The sequence below is a fragment of the Cnephaeus nilssonii genome (genome assembly GCF_951640355.1).
Source record: "Cnephaeus nilssonii genome assembly, chromosome: 12".
In the NCBI taxonomy this organism is placed as follows: domain Eukaryota; kingdom Metazoa; phylum Chordata; class Mammalia; order Chiroptera; family Vespertilionidae; genus Cnephaeus; species Cnephaeus nilssonii.
The window spans coordinates 47,088,329-47,106,054 of NC_137083.1; the positions used below are offsets into that span (position 1 = coordinate 47,088,329).

General features: G+C 49.4%; 1 protein-coding gene across 4 annotated transcripts; it reads left to right on the plus strand.

The window, feature by feature from the left end:
* Nucleotides 1-937: 937 nt before the first annotated feature.
* Nucleotides 938-17,409, plus strand: ZNF783 (zinc finger protein 783). 4 transcript variants are annotated; one of them, XM_079786806.1, is made up of 8 exons: nucleotides 1,024-1,084; nucleotides 1,549-1,628; nucleotides 4,380-4,781; nucleotides 4,865-4,991; nucleotides 5,129-5,257; nucleotides 10,949-11,065; nucleotides 12,029-12,139; nucleotides 14,246-17,409. In XM_079786806.1, the coding sequence occupies exons 2-8, from the start codon at nucleotides 1,572-1,574 to the stop codon at nucleotides 15,088-15,090; spliced, it is 1,788 nt and encodes a 595-aa protein (XP_079642932.1). In that variant the 5' UTR covers nucleotides 1,024-1,084; nucleotides 1,549-1,571; the 3' UTR covers nucleotides 15,091-17,409. The 4 variants fall into 4 exon arrangements, with proteins under 4 accessions (XP_079642933.1, XP_079642932.1, XP_079642934.1 ...); XM_079786808.1 differs by having other exon boundaries at nucleotides 4,907-4,991; XM_079786807.1 differs by lacking the exon at nucleotides 1,549-1,628 and having other exon boundaries at nucleotides 938-1,084.
* Nucleotides 17,410-17,726: the final 317 nt, after the last annotated feature.

Consider the following 17,726-nt stretch of genomic DNA (forward strand, 5'->3'; position numbering starts at 1 on the left):
CGTGGCACAGAGGGCTTCAGGGACACAGCGTGGCACAGAGGGCTTCCACAGCTCTGCTCAGGAGCTAGGTCCCAGGGCAGGAAGAGGGGACTGAGGATTCCCAAAGCTGTTTGGGGAAAAGAGGGAAGGCTTTTTTTTCTTTTCTTTTTTATGAATTAAATTTTTCCTGAGGTCTTTCTATTTGGTCTGGAAAACTAAAAGAGTTTTACCCGGGCTGGCCGTGGTTTAGTGGTTGAGCGCGGACCTATGAACCAGTAGGTCTGGGTTGCAGGCTCCATCCCCAGTAGGGGGCGTGTAGGAGGCAGCCGGACAGTGATTCTCTCTCATCATTGATGTTTCTATCTATCCCTCTCCCTTCCGCTCTGAAATCAATCAATCAATAAATGATAGATAGATAGATAGATAGATAGATAGATAGATAGATAGATTTTAAGAGTTAAAACCTTTATGCATCCCCTACGTTTTTTCCTGGGCATGAAGTACTATACTCAAACTAATAGTCACTTTGGGTCCATTAGAGGTGTTAAAACGGTGACTCTACATACACTTGAGATTCCCCATCGGAGGTTGGGGCGAGGGGGAACTCCCAAAGTTTTGAAAAGTCACGCATTTCCCCTGTCGGCTGTCTGGCCCGATTCCTGGGTGGGACACTGGGGTTCCTAAACCCCGCCATCCTGCAGAGGGGTCGGGGCCGGCCTGGGCCCCGCAAGCTACGTCTGCGCGTGGCCCGCACCCGCCCGACGGCGTCCACTCCCGCGGCCCAGGCGAGGCTGGGTGGCCAGCCCCCCTGGGTGGCCGCCGCGGCCGCCGGGACTCCAGGCTGCGGGCCACGAGCGTGCGGTCCTTCGGGCTGCAGGGGGCGCTGTGTGCGCCCACGGGCCCGGCCGCGAGCGCAGCTCTTGTTTAAAGGGCCGGCGGGGCACGTGGCTCGGACGCAGCTCGCGGCCGCCGGGCTGGGGCTCCGAGGCTGGGCGGCTCCGCTCCGCCTCCGCCGCCGCCAGCGCGCCGCGCCGGGCCCGACAGGCCGCCGAGAGGAGCCGCGAGCGAGGGACGGGCAGCCATGGCCGAGGCGGCGCCCGACCGGGTAAGCGCGGGCCCGCGGACGCCCAGACGGGCCGAGCCGCCCTCGTCGGCGTCCGCGTCGCTTTCTGGCCGAGCGACCGGGCGGCCCAAAGGCCAGGCCGGGCGGTGGGCGGCCCGGAGGCGGGGGATCGGCCCGCTTTCCAGCGACACCCACGGTGACAGGCCTTGCGTCTGAACAGAGTGGCCGGGTCCCCCATCCATTGTATCATTGGAGGCCAGCGGCCCGGAGGCAGGCGGGGAGGGCCGGGTCTCCAGCCCCGTTAGGATGTGACACCCGAGTCCGCGGTTCAGGGAAGGGACCGGCCCAGGGTCACACGCAGTTGAGGCCAGGCCAGGGCTTTGGAATTACATCCCCTTGAAGGTGCCCAGTATTCTGCTTTTACCTAAGGCAAAGGTACTGAACGCTGTTTACAAGAGAGATTGGAGGTGGATTTTATTTTATTTTTTAAGATTACCACGTTTCAGAATGTTGGCTGATAAAGTTCTGTATGTACAAATCAGAGAAAGCAATCCTTTGGTCGTCTGGACACAGTAGAAAAGCAATGGTAAAGAGCTCTGTAAATGGTACCTACTATCATCAATACATGTCAGTGAAGTTTTTGGAACCTTGATTTTTCTGGATGCTTCTCAAGGAGGAACTTTCTCTCCCTCCCCTTCCTTTAGGTCTCCCTGAGTGCCAGGGAGAGACAGGAGGGGGCAGGTCTGCAGGTTTGCTGGGGAGCGCTCCAGATGGCCCTTCTGTACCTGTACAGGCGACATCTTCAGCTCCCACCCAGCCCCGGACCCCTCCCTCAGCACTCTGTCTGACCGTTCCTACCCACCTGCTTCTTCCCTTCTGCCCACTTGCATCACCTGAGATTCCTAGGAACGCTCCCAAATAGGACTGACTTGCCCTCAACTTTTGTTAGCCTTTGGGTATCAGTCTTGTATTTCTATACAGAATTTTTCTCCTGGAGCAGGAGGAAAGAGCCAGGTAGTTTTTCTGCATCCCCATTAATGTTGACAGGTTGCCGGAAACGGATCATTGTCACTAACAGAGAGATGTGGACAGGGAATCGGGAAGGCTGGTCAACCTTAATTGCTCTGAAAGGGCGGAGCTAATCACTCCTGTTTAGTTGAGACATTGGTAGCTAAAGCAGCCTCCACCTGTTAGTCTTATGTAAATTCTTGCTGATTGGCTATTATTGGAATTTCCTGCCTAAAGGATATGAGTGTATCTCATAACCTTAATAAAAGGGATAGCAAAGCCGGGGGGGGGGGGGGGGGGTAGTCCTCCCCCTAGAGGTGGGCTCCCGCCTGGCCCCCAATATTCCCAAATTAATACTTTTCTAGTCTTTTCATTTGTGTGCGGCCTTCTCCAGAACCCGAACCCTGAACCCTGAACCACGCGGGACGTGAAAGGGGTTCCCACAACAGGTGTTCTGTAATTGTTCCTGAATGAATGTGTTGTTGAATTGTTTAGTCATTCATTTATTCAATAGCTATTGATTGAGTACCTGCTGTGAGTGAGGCACTCTTAGAAGCTGGGGATACCACAGTGAATTAGCACCTACACTCGCGGAGCTTAGGTCCTTCTGGGGAAACCATAACCCAGGCAGACACACAGGGTTGTCCTAGGTCAGTGGTCGGCAAACTGCGGCTCGTGAGCCACATGCGGCTCTTTGGCCCCTTGAGTGTGGCTCTTCCACAAAATACCACGGCCTGGGCAAGTCTATTTTGAAGAAGTGGCGTTAGAAGAAGTTTAAGTTTAAAAAATTTGGCTCTCAAAAGAAATTTCAACCGTTGTACTGTTGATATTTGGCTCTGCTGACTAATGAGTTTGCCGACCACTGTCCTAGGTTATTAGTGCTATGAAGGAAGGGACTAACAGGGCACTATTTTAGATGTGTGGGTCTGTGAAGGTCCCAGTGAGGCGATGTCTAAGCTGGAGGTTTGTATGAGAGGAAGCCAGGAGGAGAGCTCATGCAAAGGTGGAGGAGTCCAAGGAGGCCAGGGCGGCTGGAGAGCAGTCACTGCCCAGGAGGAGACAGGTCAGGGAGGTAGGCTGCAGTCTGCTAAGAAGTTTAGGTTTTGCACTAGCCGGTTTGGCTCAGTGGATAGAGCATTGGCCTGTGGACTGAAGGGTCCTGGGTTCCATTCCCATCAAAGACACATGCCTGGGTTGAGGGCTCAATCACCAGGAGGGGGCGTGTAGGAGGCAGTCAGTCAATGATTATCATCATTGATGTTTCTATCTCCCTCTCCCTTCTCTGAAATCAATTAAAAGATATATTTTTTTAGAAGTTTAGAGTTTATTCTAGGTATACTTGGGAGCTGAGGAGAGTACTGTGGGGGAGGGGGAGGTGCAGAAATGAATTGGGCGGAATTGCAGTGGCTCAGGCGACAGGTGAGGGGGTTTGGACTAGGTGATTGCAGGGGAGGAGGAGAAAAGAGGATGGATTTGAGATGATTTCAGAAGTCAAAGAGTAAGACTTGATAGTGATTTGACTGAGACGGGTGAGTGAAATGGAGGGGCGATGTGTTGTTTCGTCATTCCAATAAGGCTTTTAGCAAGATGAACTGGGACTGAGACCATTGTGCCCGCTCAGGGAGGCACTTCAGAAGCTCTTTTCCAAGGCACTCAAGGACCTGGAATGAAAGGTGAACCAGAAAGCTGTGTGCACTATTCATACTGCCTTCCTGAGCCAGAACCGTCATATCCTCAACATTCTCCTCACGGTCATCTTAGCGGAATCAACATAGGGCTCACATTTATTGAGAAGCACAGGCTAGACATTGTGCTGAGTGCTTTTTACCAAATTGTGTCATTAATTCTCATAATCATGTCATGTAGGTACTATTATTAGCTCCATTTTCTAGATATGGAAGGGACATTGAAAGATGTTTAAGAAACCTTGCTCACCGTCAGCCAGGTGGAGTTGCCAGTTGCACCCAGGCTGGCTGAGTGCAGAGCTCATGTTCTCTGTACCTCCTTCAAAGCCTGTCCCTTCATTTTCAGAAGAAGAGACCAAGACCCAGGTAGGGGTCACCTGTCTGAGACCACAGATACTTCTTTCTCTGGCCATGTTATTCCTTCTGTTTCTCACTTGCTAATACCTTGGTCCAGACAGTGTCTCCTGTCCTGGACCTGTAACTGATGTCCTCACACCCCCGCCCCTGACACGGCTGCCTGACTGGCCTTCAGGACCCCAGATGGGGCTTTACCGGGGCAGGTGCCATTCTGAGGTTTCTTTTTGAGGTGGACATTTTGGTTGTATAGTTCTGATAAGGTTTCTCCTTTCTCTTGTTGTGTACAGGCTTCAGAGAGGGACAGACAAACAGGGGATGAAAGGCCTTCGGCAACTTCTCCATCATCCCAGCCGGCTGCTGAGAAGAACTCATACCTCTACTCCACGGAGATCACACTGTGGACAGTGGTGGCTGCTATCCAGGCCTTGGAGAAGAAAGTGGACTCCTGTCTGGCCCGCTTGCTGACTCTGGAGGGACGGACGGGGACAGCGGAGAAGAAGCTGGCTGACTGTGAGAAGACGGCCGTGGAGTTCGGGAACCAGCTGGAGGGCAAGTGGGCCGCACTGGGGACCCTGCTGCAGGAGTACGGGCTGCTGCAGAGGCGGCTGGAGAACATGGAGAACCTGCTGAGGAACAGGAACTTCTGGATCCTGCGGCTGCCCCCGGGCAGCAAGGGGGAGGCCCCCAAGGTAACGGGGGCACCTGGGGTGGGACAGCCCGAGGGGCTGTGCCTGTAAGTGTGGGTGAGCGTGCATGACACCTGTGGTTCTAGGTGCCCGTGACCTTTGATGACGTGGCCGTGTATTTTTCCGAGCTGGAGTGGGGCAAGCTGGATCCTTGGCAGAAGAGTCTGTACAAGCACGTGATGAGGGGCAACTACGAGATGCTGGTCTCCCTGGGTAAGGCCGAGTCATAGCATCTGGGCCTCTGTCTGTGTCTTGGCTTTGGCTTCTGTTCCTCTGGTGTCTCTGCACCTGTGTAGTGAACCGGGAGGCAGGTGTCCTGACCCAGCTCTCTCTCTCCCTTCTGTACACAGATTACGCCATCTCCAAACCAGATATCCTCACTCGGATAGAGCGGGGAGAGGAGCCTTGTCCTGAAGGCCTGTGGGGCCAGGAGGAGGGGGAAGAGAGAGAGGCAGCTTGCCCGGGCAGGCCGGAGGCTGGTGAGTGGGAGCAAGATGGTGAGGGCAAACTGAACCATGTCCCTGCTCTCCTGGGCTTCCCAGACATGCTGTGAGGCCAGGAGGGGAACACAGCCCTATAACCCAAAGTGGGGCATGCTCTGTCTCAGGCCGGCCAGTCGGGTGGGTGCAGGGATTTTGCCTGAAGAGCCGTACGGTTTCTGCCTCTGTGCAAGAGGACAGCGGTACGCGCCTTACCTGACCGTTGTGGGGACTAAAAGTGATGGCAGGCTTTGCAAAGCCGAGCATTTTATGGTAAATAGGAACTTGCTACTAGCAGTACTACTAGTAGCAGCAGCATTATTGCCACCACGTCCTAGTTCCCAACTGTATAACCGGCAGCTGTAAGGCCTGAACTGTACCGGCTTCCCTTTGTGGAAATGGGCCCTCTCGCAGGAGCCTGGGGCTGATTTCATCCCCACAGCTGGTGTATACAGGACAGTGGTTCCAAAGTTGACTGCACATCAGAATCTTCTGGGAGCTTTTTAAAAATAAAATTTAAATAAAAAAGTGAAAGTAGAGAGAAAGTACAGTGACCCTCCAGATGATCATCCCCCAGATTCACCAGTGATCAAGAGTTTGCCACATTTGCTGTATCCATCTCTTTCTCCCCAAAACAACCAAAATACCTCTGTCTCTGGCTTCTTTCACTTAGCATGTTTTCAAGGTTCATCCATGTTGTACTGAGTATCGATACTTTCTTTTTTTCTTATTGTGGTCAAATACACATAACATAAAATTTACCATCTTAACTGCTTTTATGTATGCAGTTCAGAGACATTAAATACATTCATAATGTTTGCAACTATCACCACCATCCATCTCCAGAACTCTCTTCATCTTGTAAAACTGAAACTCTATACCAGCGATTTTCATCCTTTTTCATCTCATGGCACACATAAACTAATTACTAAAATTCTGTGGCGTACCAAAAAATATATTTTTTCTGGCCTGACCAAAAAATCGGTATAATTTTAATTCATTCACACCAACAGCTATTGTGTTGGTAGTTGTCATTTTTTAAAAAAAATCCTCACCCGAGGATATTTTTTCCATTGATTTTTTTTAGGGAGAGGGAGAAACAGAGAGAAATAACGATGTGAGAGAGACACATCGATTGGTTGCCTCCCATATGCCCCTTACCAAGGCCAGGAGCCTGCAACCGAGGTACGTGCCCTTGACCGGAATCAAACCCAGGCCCCTTCAGTCCACAGGCCAACGCTCTATCTACTGAGCCAAACTGGCTAGGGCAAGTTGTTGTCATTTTTTATTTGACAATCTAAGGAAAAAGAGTTCAGTGCCCCTGATTAAATTGTCAGGTGTTGCATGTTTTAAAAGTTCTTGTGGCACACCAGCTGAAAAAGTTCTATATCATTAAATAATAACCGCTCGTTCTGCCCCTTTCCCAGCCCCTGGCACTCACAGTTCTATGATTTTGATTACTCTTGAGTACCTCATATAAATAGATTCATACAACATTTGTCTACTTATGACTGGCTTAACTTTATTTAGTATAATGTCCTCTGGGTTCATCCATGTTGTAGCATGTGCTAGAATTTCTTCCTTTTTACTTTTTTTAGGTTTTATTAATCCTCACCTGAGGATATTTTTCCATTGATTTTTAGAGAGATTGGAAGGGAGGGGGAGAGATGGAGAGAGAGAAAAACATTGAGGTGAGAGAGACACATCGATTGGTTGCCTCTTAACACTCACCCCAACCGGGGCTGCGAGTCAGGTCTGGGTATTGAGCTTGCAACCTAGGTACATGCCCTTGATTGAAATCAAACTCAGAACCCCTCAGTCCTTAGGCCGACAATGAGCCAACTGGCTAGGGAAATTTCTTCCTTTTTAAGGTAGAATAATATTCTATTGCATGGATAGACCACATTTTGTTTATCTCTTAATCTATTGATGTACACTTGGGTTACTTCCATGTTTTAGCTCTTGTGAATAATGCTGTGTTCATGGATGTACAAATATGTCTTCAGTACTCTGCCTTCAGTTCTTTTAGGCATAAACTCAGAAGTGGAATTGCTGGATGATGTGGTAGTTCTACTTTTAATTTTTTGAGGAGCCACCATACAGTTTTCCACAATGGCTGTACTGTTATTTTCTGTGTTTTTTGTTTTGTTTTTTACAGTTAAAGAGGACAGAGCTGTGTTTTATTTGTAATAAGATTTCCAATACATGCACTTATTATTTTAGGCTAATTTTCCCAACCCCCAACTTTTGTGATACTGTTCTATTACTACACAGTGCCAAAAATCAAACACATTAGTACAATGTTTAGAATCATTATTAGCAGTAATTGGTAGTTACACTGTACTAGGATAGAATGAACCACCTCAGTAGCTTCTGAAGCTAATACATTTCTATCACTACAATTACTTTAGCAAACCTGTCTGTTGTTTTTTTAATAGTAGACATCATAATGAGTGTGAAGTAGTATCTCATTATAGTTTTGATTTGCATTTCCCTGATAGTGATGTTGAGAAACTTTTCATGTCCTTATTGACCATTCTCATTGACTTATTGAAATATTTCCTTTGGAGAAATGTCTATTCAAGTCCTTTGCCATTTTTGAGTCAGGTTGTTTCTTTGTTGTTGAGTTTTAGGAATTCTTTATATACTCTGTATATTAATCCCTTATATGATGGATGATTTACAAATATTTCCTTCCATTCTGTGAATTGCTTAATTATGTTGATAATTGTCTTTTGATGCACAAATTTAAAATTTTTCACAAACTCTAGTTTGTCTATTGTCTCTTTCTTTTTTTTTTTTTTTCTTTTTTAAATGGATTCTATGTCCTTTTTAATGGTCACTATTTCTTTAAGTTCGCACTGAGATTATCCATTCTTCTTCTAAGGTCCTTGAGCATCCTTATAACCATTGTTTTAAACTCTGTATCTGATATTTTGGTTGCTTCCATTTCATTTAATTATTTTTCTGGGCATTTCTCTTGTTCTTTCATTTGGGGCATTTTTCTTTGTCTCCCCATTTTGTCTGTGTATTAGATAGATCTGCTATGACTCCCAAACTTGCTATAATGGCTTTATGATGAAAGTGTCTTGTTGCTGTCTAGTGTTTCTTTTGTGGCCTGTGCCTTTAGTGTCATATTTAAGAAATCATTGCCAAATCCAGTGTCATGACGCTTTTGTCCTGTTTTCTTCTAAGAGTTTTATGTTTTAGGTTTTGCATTTAGGCTTTGATACATTTCAGTTAATTTTTATACATGGTGTTATGATAAGGGTCCAACTTCATTCTTTTGCATGTGGATATTTAGTTTTCCCAGCCACATTTGTTGAAAGATTGCTCTTTCCCCATTAAGTGGTCTTGGCACCCTTCTCAAATATCATTTGACCAGATATGGGAGGGTTTATTTCTTGGTTCTCTATTCTATTTATTCTGTTTATGCCAGTACCACAATATTTTGATTACTGCAGCTTTGCAGTAAGTCTTGAAATCAGGAAGTTATTCAATTTTGTTCTTCTTTTTCAAGATTGTTTTGGATATTTGGGGTCCCTTGAGATTCCATATGAATTTTAGGATGGATTTTTCTATTTCTGAAAAAAAAAAAAAGCCATTGGGATTTTAATAAGAATTACATTAAATCTGTAGATTACTGAGGGTGGTATTGACATCTTAATAATAAGTCTTCCAATCCATGAACATGGGATGTGTTTCCACTTATTTATGTATTTACAGTAATCCCCCCCTTAATCCACTGTTTTGTTTTCCATGGTTTTAGTTACCTGCAGTCAACCGCGATCCGAAAATATTAAATGGAAAATTTCAGAAGTAAACAATTCATAAGTTTTAAATTACGTGCCATTCTGAGTAGCGTGATGAAATCTCGCGCTGTCCTGCTGCATCCTGCCCAGGATGGAAATCATCCCTTTGTCCAGCGTATCCACACTGTATATGTTTCCCACCCGTAAGTCACTTAGTAGCCGTCTTGGTTATCAGATCGACCGTCAAGGTATCACAGCACTGTGTTTAAATGACCCTTATTTTACTTAATAATGGCCCCAAAGCCATTGACATAACTTTTATTATAGTATATTGTTATAATTATTCTATTTTATTATAGTTATTGTTGTTAATCTCTTACTGTGCCTAATTTATATATTAAACTTTATCATAGGTATGTGTATATAGAAAAAAACATAGACTATAGAGAGTTCAGTACTACCTGTAGTTTCAGGAATCCACTCGGGGTCTTGTATATATCCCACATGGATAGGGGGGACTAATGTAATTTTTCAGCAATGTTTTGTAGTTTTTATTGTAAAAGTCTCTCACTTCCTTTGTTAAATTATTCCTAAGGTATTTTTAAGATAATTATAAATGGACTTGTTTTTGTAATTTCCTTTTCAAATTGTTCATTATTAGTGTCTAGAAATGCAACTGATCTTTTTATGTTTTGTTTTATTATCCTGCTAACTTGCAGCATTTATTGATTAGTTTTAACAATTTTTGTGTGGAATTTTTACGGTTTTATATATGTATATATATACATATATACATATATATATGCATATATACATACATATATATATATATATTCATATCATCTGTGAACAAATAATTTTTTTCCTTTCCAATTTAGATGCTTTTTATTTCTTTTTCTTGCCTAATTGCTCTGGCTAGAACTTCCATCACTTTGTTGAATAGAAGTGGTGAAAGTGGACATCCTTGCCTTATTCCTAATCTTAGAGGAAAAGCTTTCATTTTTCACCATTAAATATGATGTTCACTAGGGGTTTTTAATATATGGCTTTTGTTATGTTGAGGTAGTTTCCATCTGTTTTTATCAGGTAAAGGTATTTAATTTTGTCAGATGCTTTTTCTGCATCAGTTGAAATCATCTTGGGGCTTTTCCCCCTTCATTCTGTTAATATGGTGTAATCCATTGATCTAGTTTCATATGTTGAACCATCCTTGCATTCCGGGAACAAACTCCATTTGGTCATGATGTTTAATCCTTTTAGTATGCTGCTGATTTTGTTTTGCTTTTTTTTTTGTTGAGGATTTTTGTATCAATGTCCATAAGAGATATGGGTATGTTTTCTTGAAGTGTCTGTCTGGCTTTGGTAACAGTGTGGCTTTAATGGTACCTCTCATTACAAGTGTGGTTACATATCCTTTCATTTGTTTATAGGTCATTTAACTTCTTATTCTGTGAAATATTTGTTCATCTTTTTTGCCTTAGGAAGCTTTTAAAAAATATAAATTTCCTAGGCCCACCCAGATCTACTGAAGAGAATCTTGGGGGTGCTCCCTAGGGGATCCTTATATACCAGCCTGGTAGAGGACTTGGGATTGGGAACCATGGTTGTAGTGTTCTGAGCCAGGAGTCCTGAAAAAGCCAGATCTGTGGTCCTGTTGTGTGACCTGCCTGGTACTGTCAATAAGTTACCGTGCTACCCTGTTTCCTTCTCTCACATATGGAAGCTTCCGGACCTCGCGGACCACTGGTTGGCGACTGCTGGCCTAGAATGTAGTCACTAGATAATCAGTGAAGTCCACTTAATTATCATACCCTGTGTTTGACCTGATGTCCCAGGTCCCAGTGGCTGCATCTAGCCAGTTCCCAGAGGCTCTGGCTACCTGGGGGAACTCGGTGTTGTTCTCGGTGTCACTAATTAGTGTATCCCACTCTCCCTCCAGTTCCAGAGCACATTCCCAGCCCAGTCAGGTCTGACCAGGAGGGCCCAAGTGAAAGGCAGACCCCCGAGCACCAGAGAGACTCAGGAGCAAGAGTAACTCCACCTGGAACAAGCACGGGTGAGTGAGGTCTGTCAGGTGGCAGTGTGACCGGCATCCCAGCGACAGTACCAGCCAGTGGTACTGAGAAGAGGGTGGGGGGATGGCCGGGACCACCTGGGCTGAGTGGGACAGGCTTCCTAGAAAAGGTGCCCCTGGGGTGAGCCATAGAGGAAGTCAGTTTTGCTGGGGACGGCATTTCAGCAGGAGAAAACAGTCTGAGCAAAGGTGTGCGTTCCTCAGGTGTGTTGGGGGCCAGACACACTGGTCTGTCTGGAGAGAGGGGAAAGGCACAGGAGGGCAGGTGACAGGCTGCTTACAGTGGGTTCATTGAGGGGAGGTGTGTGTCCTACACCTAGCATGGGGCCAGCCTGTGTGCTCGTCAGTACCTACCGTCTTTCTGAAGGCCTGTGAGGAGCTCTGAGGCCTTAGTCACCCTTTCCAATGTCTCTGCCTGCTTCTTTTAAAGGAAACTCCTGCCATCCTTTCCCCAAAATGAAGTATAATTCAGAGGGCATTAGCCTAGCGCCTGACAGATAATTCAGAGCCATTTTCAGACTGTGCTTTGCTGCCTTGGCTTTCTCTGTGCCTCCTTCCTGCTGGCCTGGCTTGTCGGACTCGGGGTTCTTTCTCTCCAGTTACTTCTGTGCATCTCCCGCACTGAATATGGCCTCCCTGAGGTTGAATGTGGCCTCCCCTCCCTTCCCTGTTTCCCTCCTTCCCAGCCACTGACTGTGTAAAGAGAGATAGGACCCTCTCATGGTCCCTGTCTGTTGCAGACCTGGCACTGTGCCCCAGAGGTCTCCCCAACCCCTCTGTCCTTTAGAGGCCCATCAGAGTGACACTCAGATGCCAAGGGACCAGTAGTTGGCACTGGGGAGCATGGGGCCCCTCTTCCTGGCAGGTGCTGGAGCATAACCAGGGCCTGCTGGGAAACGGCTGTGTCACCCTGCAGGAGGAGCCTCACAGGATTCTCTCCCACAGGGCCCCCAGCCAGTACCAGCATTTTGTCCGCAATTAAACAGGAGGAAGATTCTTCAGATGGGGAGTCCCCTGTCTCCCCTCCTAGGGACATCCTGCCCAGCATGGGGCTAGGTGAGTGAAGGGAGAAAGCCCTGTGGCCACTCAGAGCCTCAGAGGAGCTCGGAGTCCCTTTGGGAGTGGGCTGGGGGTTAGCATGATGGGACCTGCTAGGTTTTCTCCTGAGGGTCCCTTCTTCATCCCCCAGATTTTATTTTTTTTATTTTTTTATTTTTTTAAATATATTTTTATTGATTTTTTACAGAGAGGAAGAGAGAGGGATAGAGAGTTAGAAACATCGATGAGAGAGAAACATCGATCAGCTGCCTCTTGCACACCCCCTACTGGGGATGTGCCCGCAACCAAGGTACATGCCCTTGACCGGAATCGAACCTGGGACCCTTGAGTCCGCAGGCCGACGCTCTATCCACTGAGCCAAACCGGTTTCGGCATCCCCCAGATTTTATATCCCTGGGGCTCTGGGGACCCAGAGCCTCTGTGGTCTGCTCTTCCCTCACTGTGGTCCAGCCTGAAACGAGCTGCATGTCGGCAGGTTTGTGGTCTGGTGACAGAAAAGCCTCATGGCCACCTGGAGTGGCCCAGGCTAACAGCCTCCAGCATCTTACAGCTTGTGTGCGATTTAAGTTTAGTTCCCATTTAGAGGCTATGTATTTTTTGTAAACTGGCTGACGCTGTGGTGAACAAGAAAAAGAAAGTGATTATTGCCTATTCTGGCCTTGGGGCAGGTTTTCTGTCCCCATAGAAAGGGATCCAACTCTCCCCTGGTTCCATCCTGGTATCTGCTTCAGTGGAAGGCAAAGGTGAGATTTGGATCCACCGCGGGGTTGTGGCCTGGTGGGACCAAGCTACAAATGGGCTCACATGAAGGGATCTGGGGCTTTGGCCTTCACTAATCCCTAAGTTCAGGAATACCGTGGTAGCCCATTAAATGCAACACCATTTTACCCCAAAGTTTAAATGATTCTTATGGATTCAATGGTTCTGTGGCTGTAGGACTAAATTAATACCAGTGGGTTATTTCTAACAGAAGTGAAGTTCTGTCCTGAGATATTTGTGAGGGTTATGGGGGGCTTCAGGGAGCAGAGGACCTCGGGGCTTTTGCCATCGGTGCTGTCCCTGGAGGTCCACCATGGAAGGGCTCCTGAGTGCACTGGCCTCCCAGCTTGTGGCTTAAGTTCAAGCTTCAGCAAGAATAGAAATTTCTCTGGTCCTAGACCTGGGAAGTTGCTTGTAAAGGGCTGAAGATTTTCATTTTAATGTGCAGAGGTCAGGGTTCACGGTCACCCTTTGAGCAGACCTTGTGGTCTAGCAGCTGAGGCCACCAGGTGCTGGGGGAGATTAGAGAGGAGAGTGGTGGGGTTGACTGCAGAGCAGACCAGAGGTGAACAGCAATGGGAGGGTATGAAGGACGCAGTGTTCCAGGCAGGGCTCAGTAGCCAGGACCCTCCTTACCAACATTACGGACCCCGGGACCTGCTGCCCCAGGCCCACCCTTCACTGCTGTGTCCTGGACGCTCTTTGGCCTCAGTCCCGTCTTAGAGTCAAGTGTGTGACCCACACTGAGGCCCCACCGGGGGGCCCGGATCCTCGTGCCTCCTGCCTGTCACCTGTGTGTCACCGAGATCACAGGCGCTCAGTGTGGGTTTGTTACACGGATGAGTAGCGCTCAGCGTGGCTAAGGCTACAGCACCTCCCGCCCTGAGGCCTCTGACCTAGTAAGGAGGTAGTCAGGGCCCATAAGGCTAATTGTCTTTCAAAGATTGAGACTAAAGTCATTAGAACTCCTGGGGGTCCTTCATGGCCAGCAAATATCAGGGTTCATGGTCTCTGCCTGTCTTTGTCTCTTCATTTTCCCACCTATATGTCTCCCACTGGTCTGACCTCCTGACTCCCTGGTTTTGCAGCTTTGTCTCCTCTTTCCTGACATTCTAGCTTGGCCTGCAGGCATAGGCCCAGTGACCAACAGACTGGGTGGCATTAGGAGGCAGTCCCCGTGGGTGGGGCTGAGGGAGAAGGTCCCCTGCTCCCTGTGGTGAGTCCTGCAGGAGAAAGAGTTCAGTGAAGGCAGGAGGGGGGTGCCTGTGAGCTGTGCCAGGAGGGCCAGACTGGGGCAGGGGTGGGGGTGGTCCACAGGATATCCACGGAGATTCCTTTCGGCAGGTGGTGCTGCTGGTCTGGTCATCAAGACGGAAGCAGAGTCTGAGGACGAGATGATGCCGGAGCAGCTCTTCCTGGGGAAGCCCCCCGGCCAGACCCAGAGTACAGTCCCCAAGGGGCCCAAGAGCAGGACTGGGGGTCCCCGCCAGCTTCATGCCCAGGGAGTGCCCAGGGTGCGGGCAGGGGACCCTCGCCCTCGGCCCGCAGGGGCGGCGGGGGAGGTGCCCCGCATCCTCCCTCGCCGGCGAGAGCGGACCTTCCCCTGCCCCGACTGCGGGCAGAGCTTCCGCTTGAAGATTAACCTGACCATTCACCAGCGGACCCACGTGGAGGAGCAGCAGCGCCAGGCCCGGGCCAGCTCGCCCACCGGGTGGGGGGAGGCCCACTCCGCGCTGGAGCCTGGAGAGGTGGTGGTGTCTGGGCCCGTCATCCGCTGGCTCCCCGAGGAGCCCGAGGGCCGCCGCGCCCTGGCCGGCCGGTCCTTCGTGGGGCGGAGGCCGGCGGCCAAGGTGTACCACTGCAGCGAGTGCCTGCGCTTCTTCCAGCGGCGCAAGAGCCTGCTGCTGCACCAGCGGCTGCACACCGGCAACAGCCAGGGCTGGCCGGCCTGCCCCTACTGCGGCAAGGCCTTCCGCAGGCCCTCGGACCTCTTCCGGCACCAGCGCATCCACACCGGCGAGCGGCCCTACCAGTGCCCGCAGTGCGGCCGGGCCTTCAACCGGAACCACCACCTGACCATCCACATGCAGACCCATGCGCGGGGCCAGGCCGGCCCGCACTTCGCCTCGCCCTCCGCCTGCCCCGGGAGCCCGCCCCGGCCCCGGCCCGGCCACTCGGAGGAGGGCTGACCAGGCAGGAGCCCGGCTCCGGCAGGACCTTCTCTCCGCCTGTTGGGCCTGACGCTGGTTCCTAGTCTGGGATGGCTTTGGAGAGATCTTTTTTTCTTATTCAATTGGGAAGCAGCAGCCTTCTTGGTGACAGTGTATGAGTGCGACAGTTGCCTCCATTTCCTCTTTCCTCAGTTTGTCACTCTTCGCTGCCTATTCTACATTCCTGACTTATAAAGGACCCCATAAGGCTTAGCGGTGCCACGTTTTGGGTGGGGGCCTTGGCGGATTCCATGGACAGACAAGTGGACCAGGGATCACGGTTCTTTCAGTAGAGGTGATGGAGATATTGAGGTGCTGGGGTGTTGATTGTACACAGAGGACTGGGGCCTGCTGCACACGAGAAACAGCAGAGTGGACAGGCAGCCTGAAGAATAGGCACTGGAAATTAGGCTTTTCTACTTTGTTACTTTGAAACTTTTTTTTCTCCTTATGAAGCTTTTCTGGTGCTTTTGTAAGAGTTGTGTGTGGTTGCCAAGGGGACCACGATCCTCTGGGGGGCAGGACTGTTCTGCCACCTGCCTCTGTGTGGGGACCATAGAGCGCAGTCCAGACCAGCCTGGGTGTTGATGGGATGCCCTGGTTGCTGCCCTGGAAACCAGGTGTCTTCCCAAGTGTGTGTGCCTTGGCCCAGAGTGATTCCCGTTGTTCCTGGGCCTTCCTGTAGGGGGCGTTGATTGACTTTGGTTATCAGTAGAGAAGTGGAAACTGAAGCCCAGCGTAGATGACTTCCCCATGGTCTGTGTTCAAGGGTGTGCATGCTCCATGCCCATAGGCCGCCACAAGGGGGGTGCCTCAGGGAGCAAGCCCAGGAAGCTCCTGAGCAAAAGGTCCAGGTTTGGGTGAGGCTGGTCTGCCACCTGGGTGGTTAGTCATGTTCAAGGAGGGGGCTGTCTCCAAGAACGAGGGCCTTCTGCAGAGTTAGACCAGGAGAAGTTTGTCCACCACCTCCAGCCTGGTGTTCCTCATTTACCCCAGTGCATCCTACCTCACCTTAGGGTTGTCAGAGTCATAATAGATTAAGAGGCAACCAAACAGGAAGCCTGATTTCGTCCTTCCTTTCAAGTTCGGGGCCGCTTCTCTCTTCTTTGTCGATCTCCAGCCCATTCTCTCAGAATCCATCAGGAAGAGCCTTTATTTTTGTGAAGTGAGTGGAAGGTCAGGTGGGTGCAGAGTGGGGTGACTTTTTCATTGGGTTATATCCCCCAGGAGCCCTTTGTATTTCAGTGAAACAAATTCTTACCAAAGCAGAGAGTCAAACTGTGAACGTTCAGGCAATAGCATCAAGCCTCATGGAGAAGTCTTGATAGCAGCGAGCTCCTTGTGCCTCTTAAATCATACCACTCTGGGTGCTGCCTATAGACCAGCCCTCAGGTTGGGTGGTTTTGAAGCTTGGGTGATGGGTCCTCAGCTATTCTGATTGTCTTATTTGGCACTATGTGAAGAGGACTGTATCCAGGTGCCTGGGTCCCTGGCTGTGCCCCCTCTGACTGTACATGAACAATTTGGGGCAGATGGTAACACTGCCATCATCTCTGGGGCACGAGTGAGTATACAAGTCGTGACAGCTCAGCCAAGCTCCCCTGGGCTTGGGGAAAAGAGGTGCTACTGTTTGTCTATTCTGGTACCCCTCAGCCCTCTCCAGGGACCCCACAAGTCTGGGCAAGGCTGTCAGCAAGTGCTCAAACAGGATATGGTGCAAGTGTAGCTGCTCTGATCTTAACCCTCAGCTGCAAGAGCTGGTCTCAGGTGTTTCCTGGGGATGCCTCAGGGCTAAGAGATCCTAGGCCCGGTTTGCTAGCTAAATGCCCTCTGTCAATACAGGTACTCTTAGAAGCCAAACATGGGAAATACCAAGGCACTGACGTCCCCTTTTCTTTTTCCAAAGCAGTAAATGTGCTGGCCCCTGGCAAGGCCTTGTGAGTTCTGACACCCAATAGGTGTTCAAAGAAAGTCCGTGCCTCCAAAATGAGTCAAGGGAGCCTGTGTGTTGCAGGAGCAGATTGGACCTCAGGGACTCCAGAGGCTGGAGCCTGGTATGGCCTTACGCTCACTCCCAGCTCTGGGTCTTGGCTTCCTCATTTGTAAAACAAAGAAAGGTGGGGTGCTGGTGTTAAAGGACCTGAAGAACTGATGGTGGCAGTTGCTTGCCTCAGTCTAGAGTCAATAAATATATTGGACTAATTGTGTGCACATGACCTGGTTCCTGCTCTTTAGTAGAGAGCTGCCATACAGGGCAGTTTCTGGGTGGGCCGCTCCGCATTAGCCCAGGGACTCTGCCGCTGCTCACACCTGCCAAGTTTCCCACAGCACGCTGGCGGGGGGCGGGGGGGGGGTGTGCTCTAGAACACTCTCAGAATGAAATAGCAGTTGGTGTGCATCGGTGCCCTGGGAGGTTTTCAGGACTCAGGTTTCTCACCTCCTGTCTCCTGCTGGGCTGTGTGGGTGAAGTGGTTTAAGTAATTGACTAAGCTCCTATCACTATGTGTGGTATAGCTGGTATTCAATCCTTTACACTCATTTATTATGGTAATGCTTTGTTCATCTTATATTGCTCCTGGGTCCTTGGTTCAAGATTCTTCCCATGGGGGCCCTGT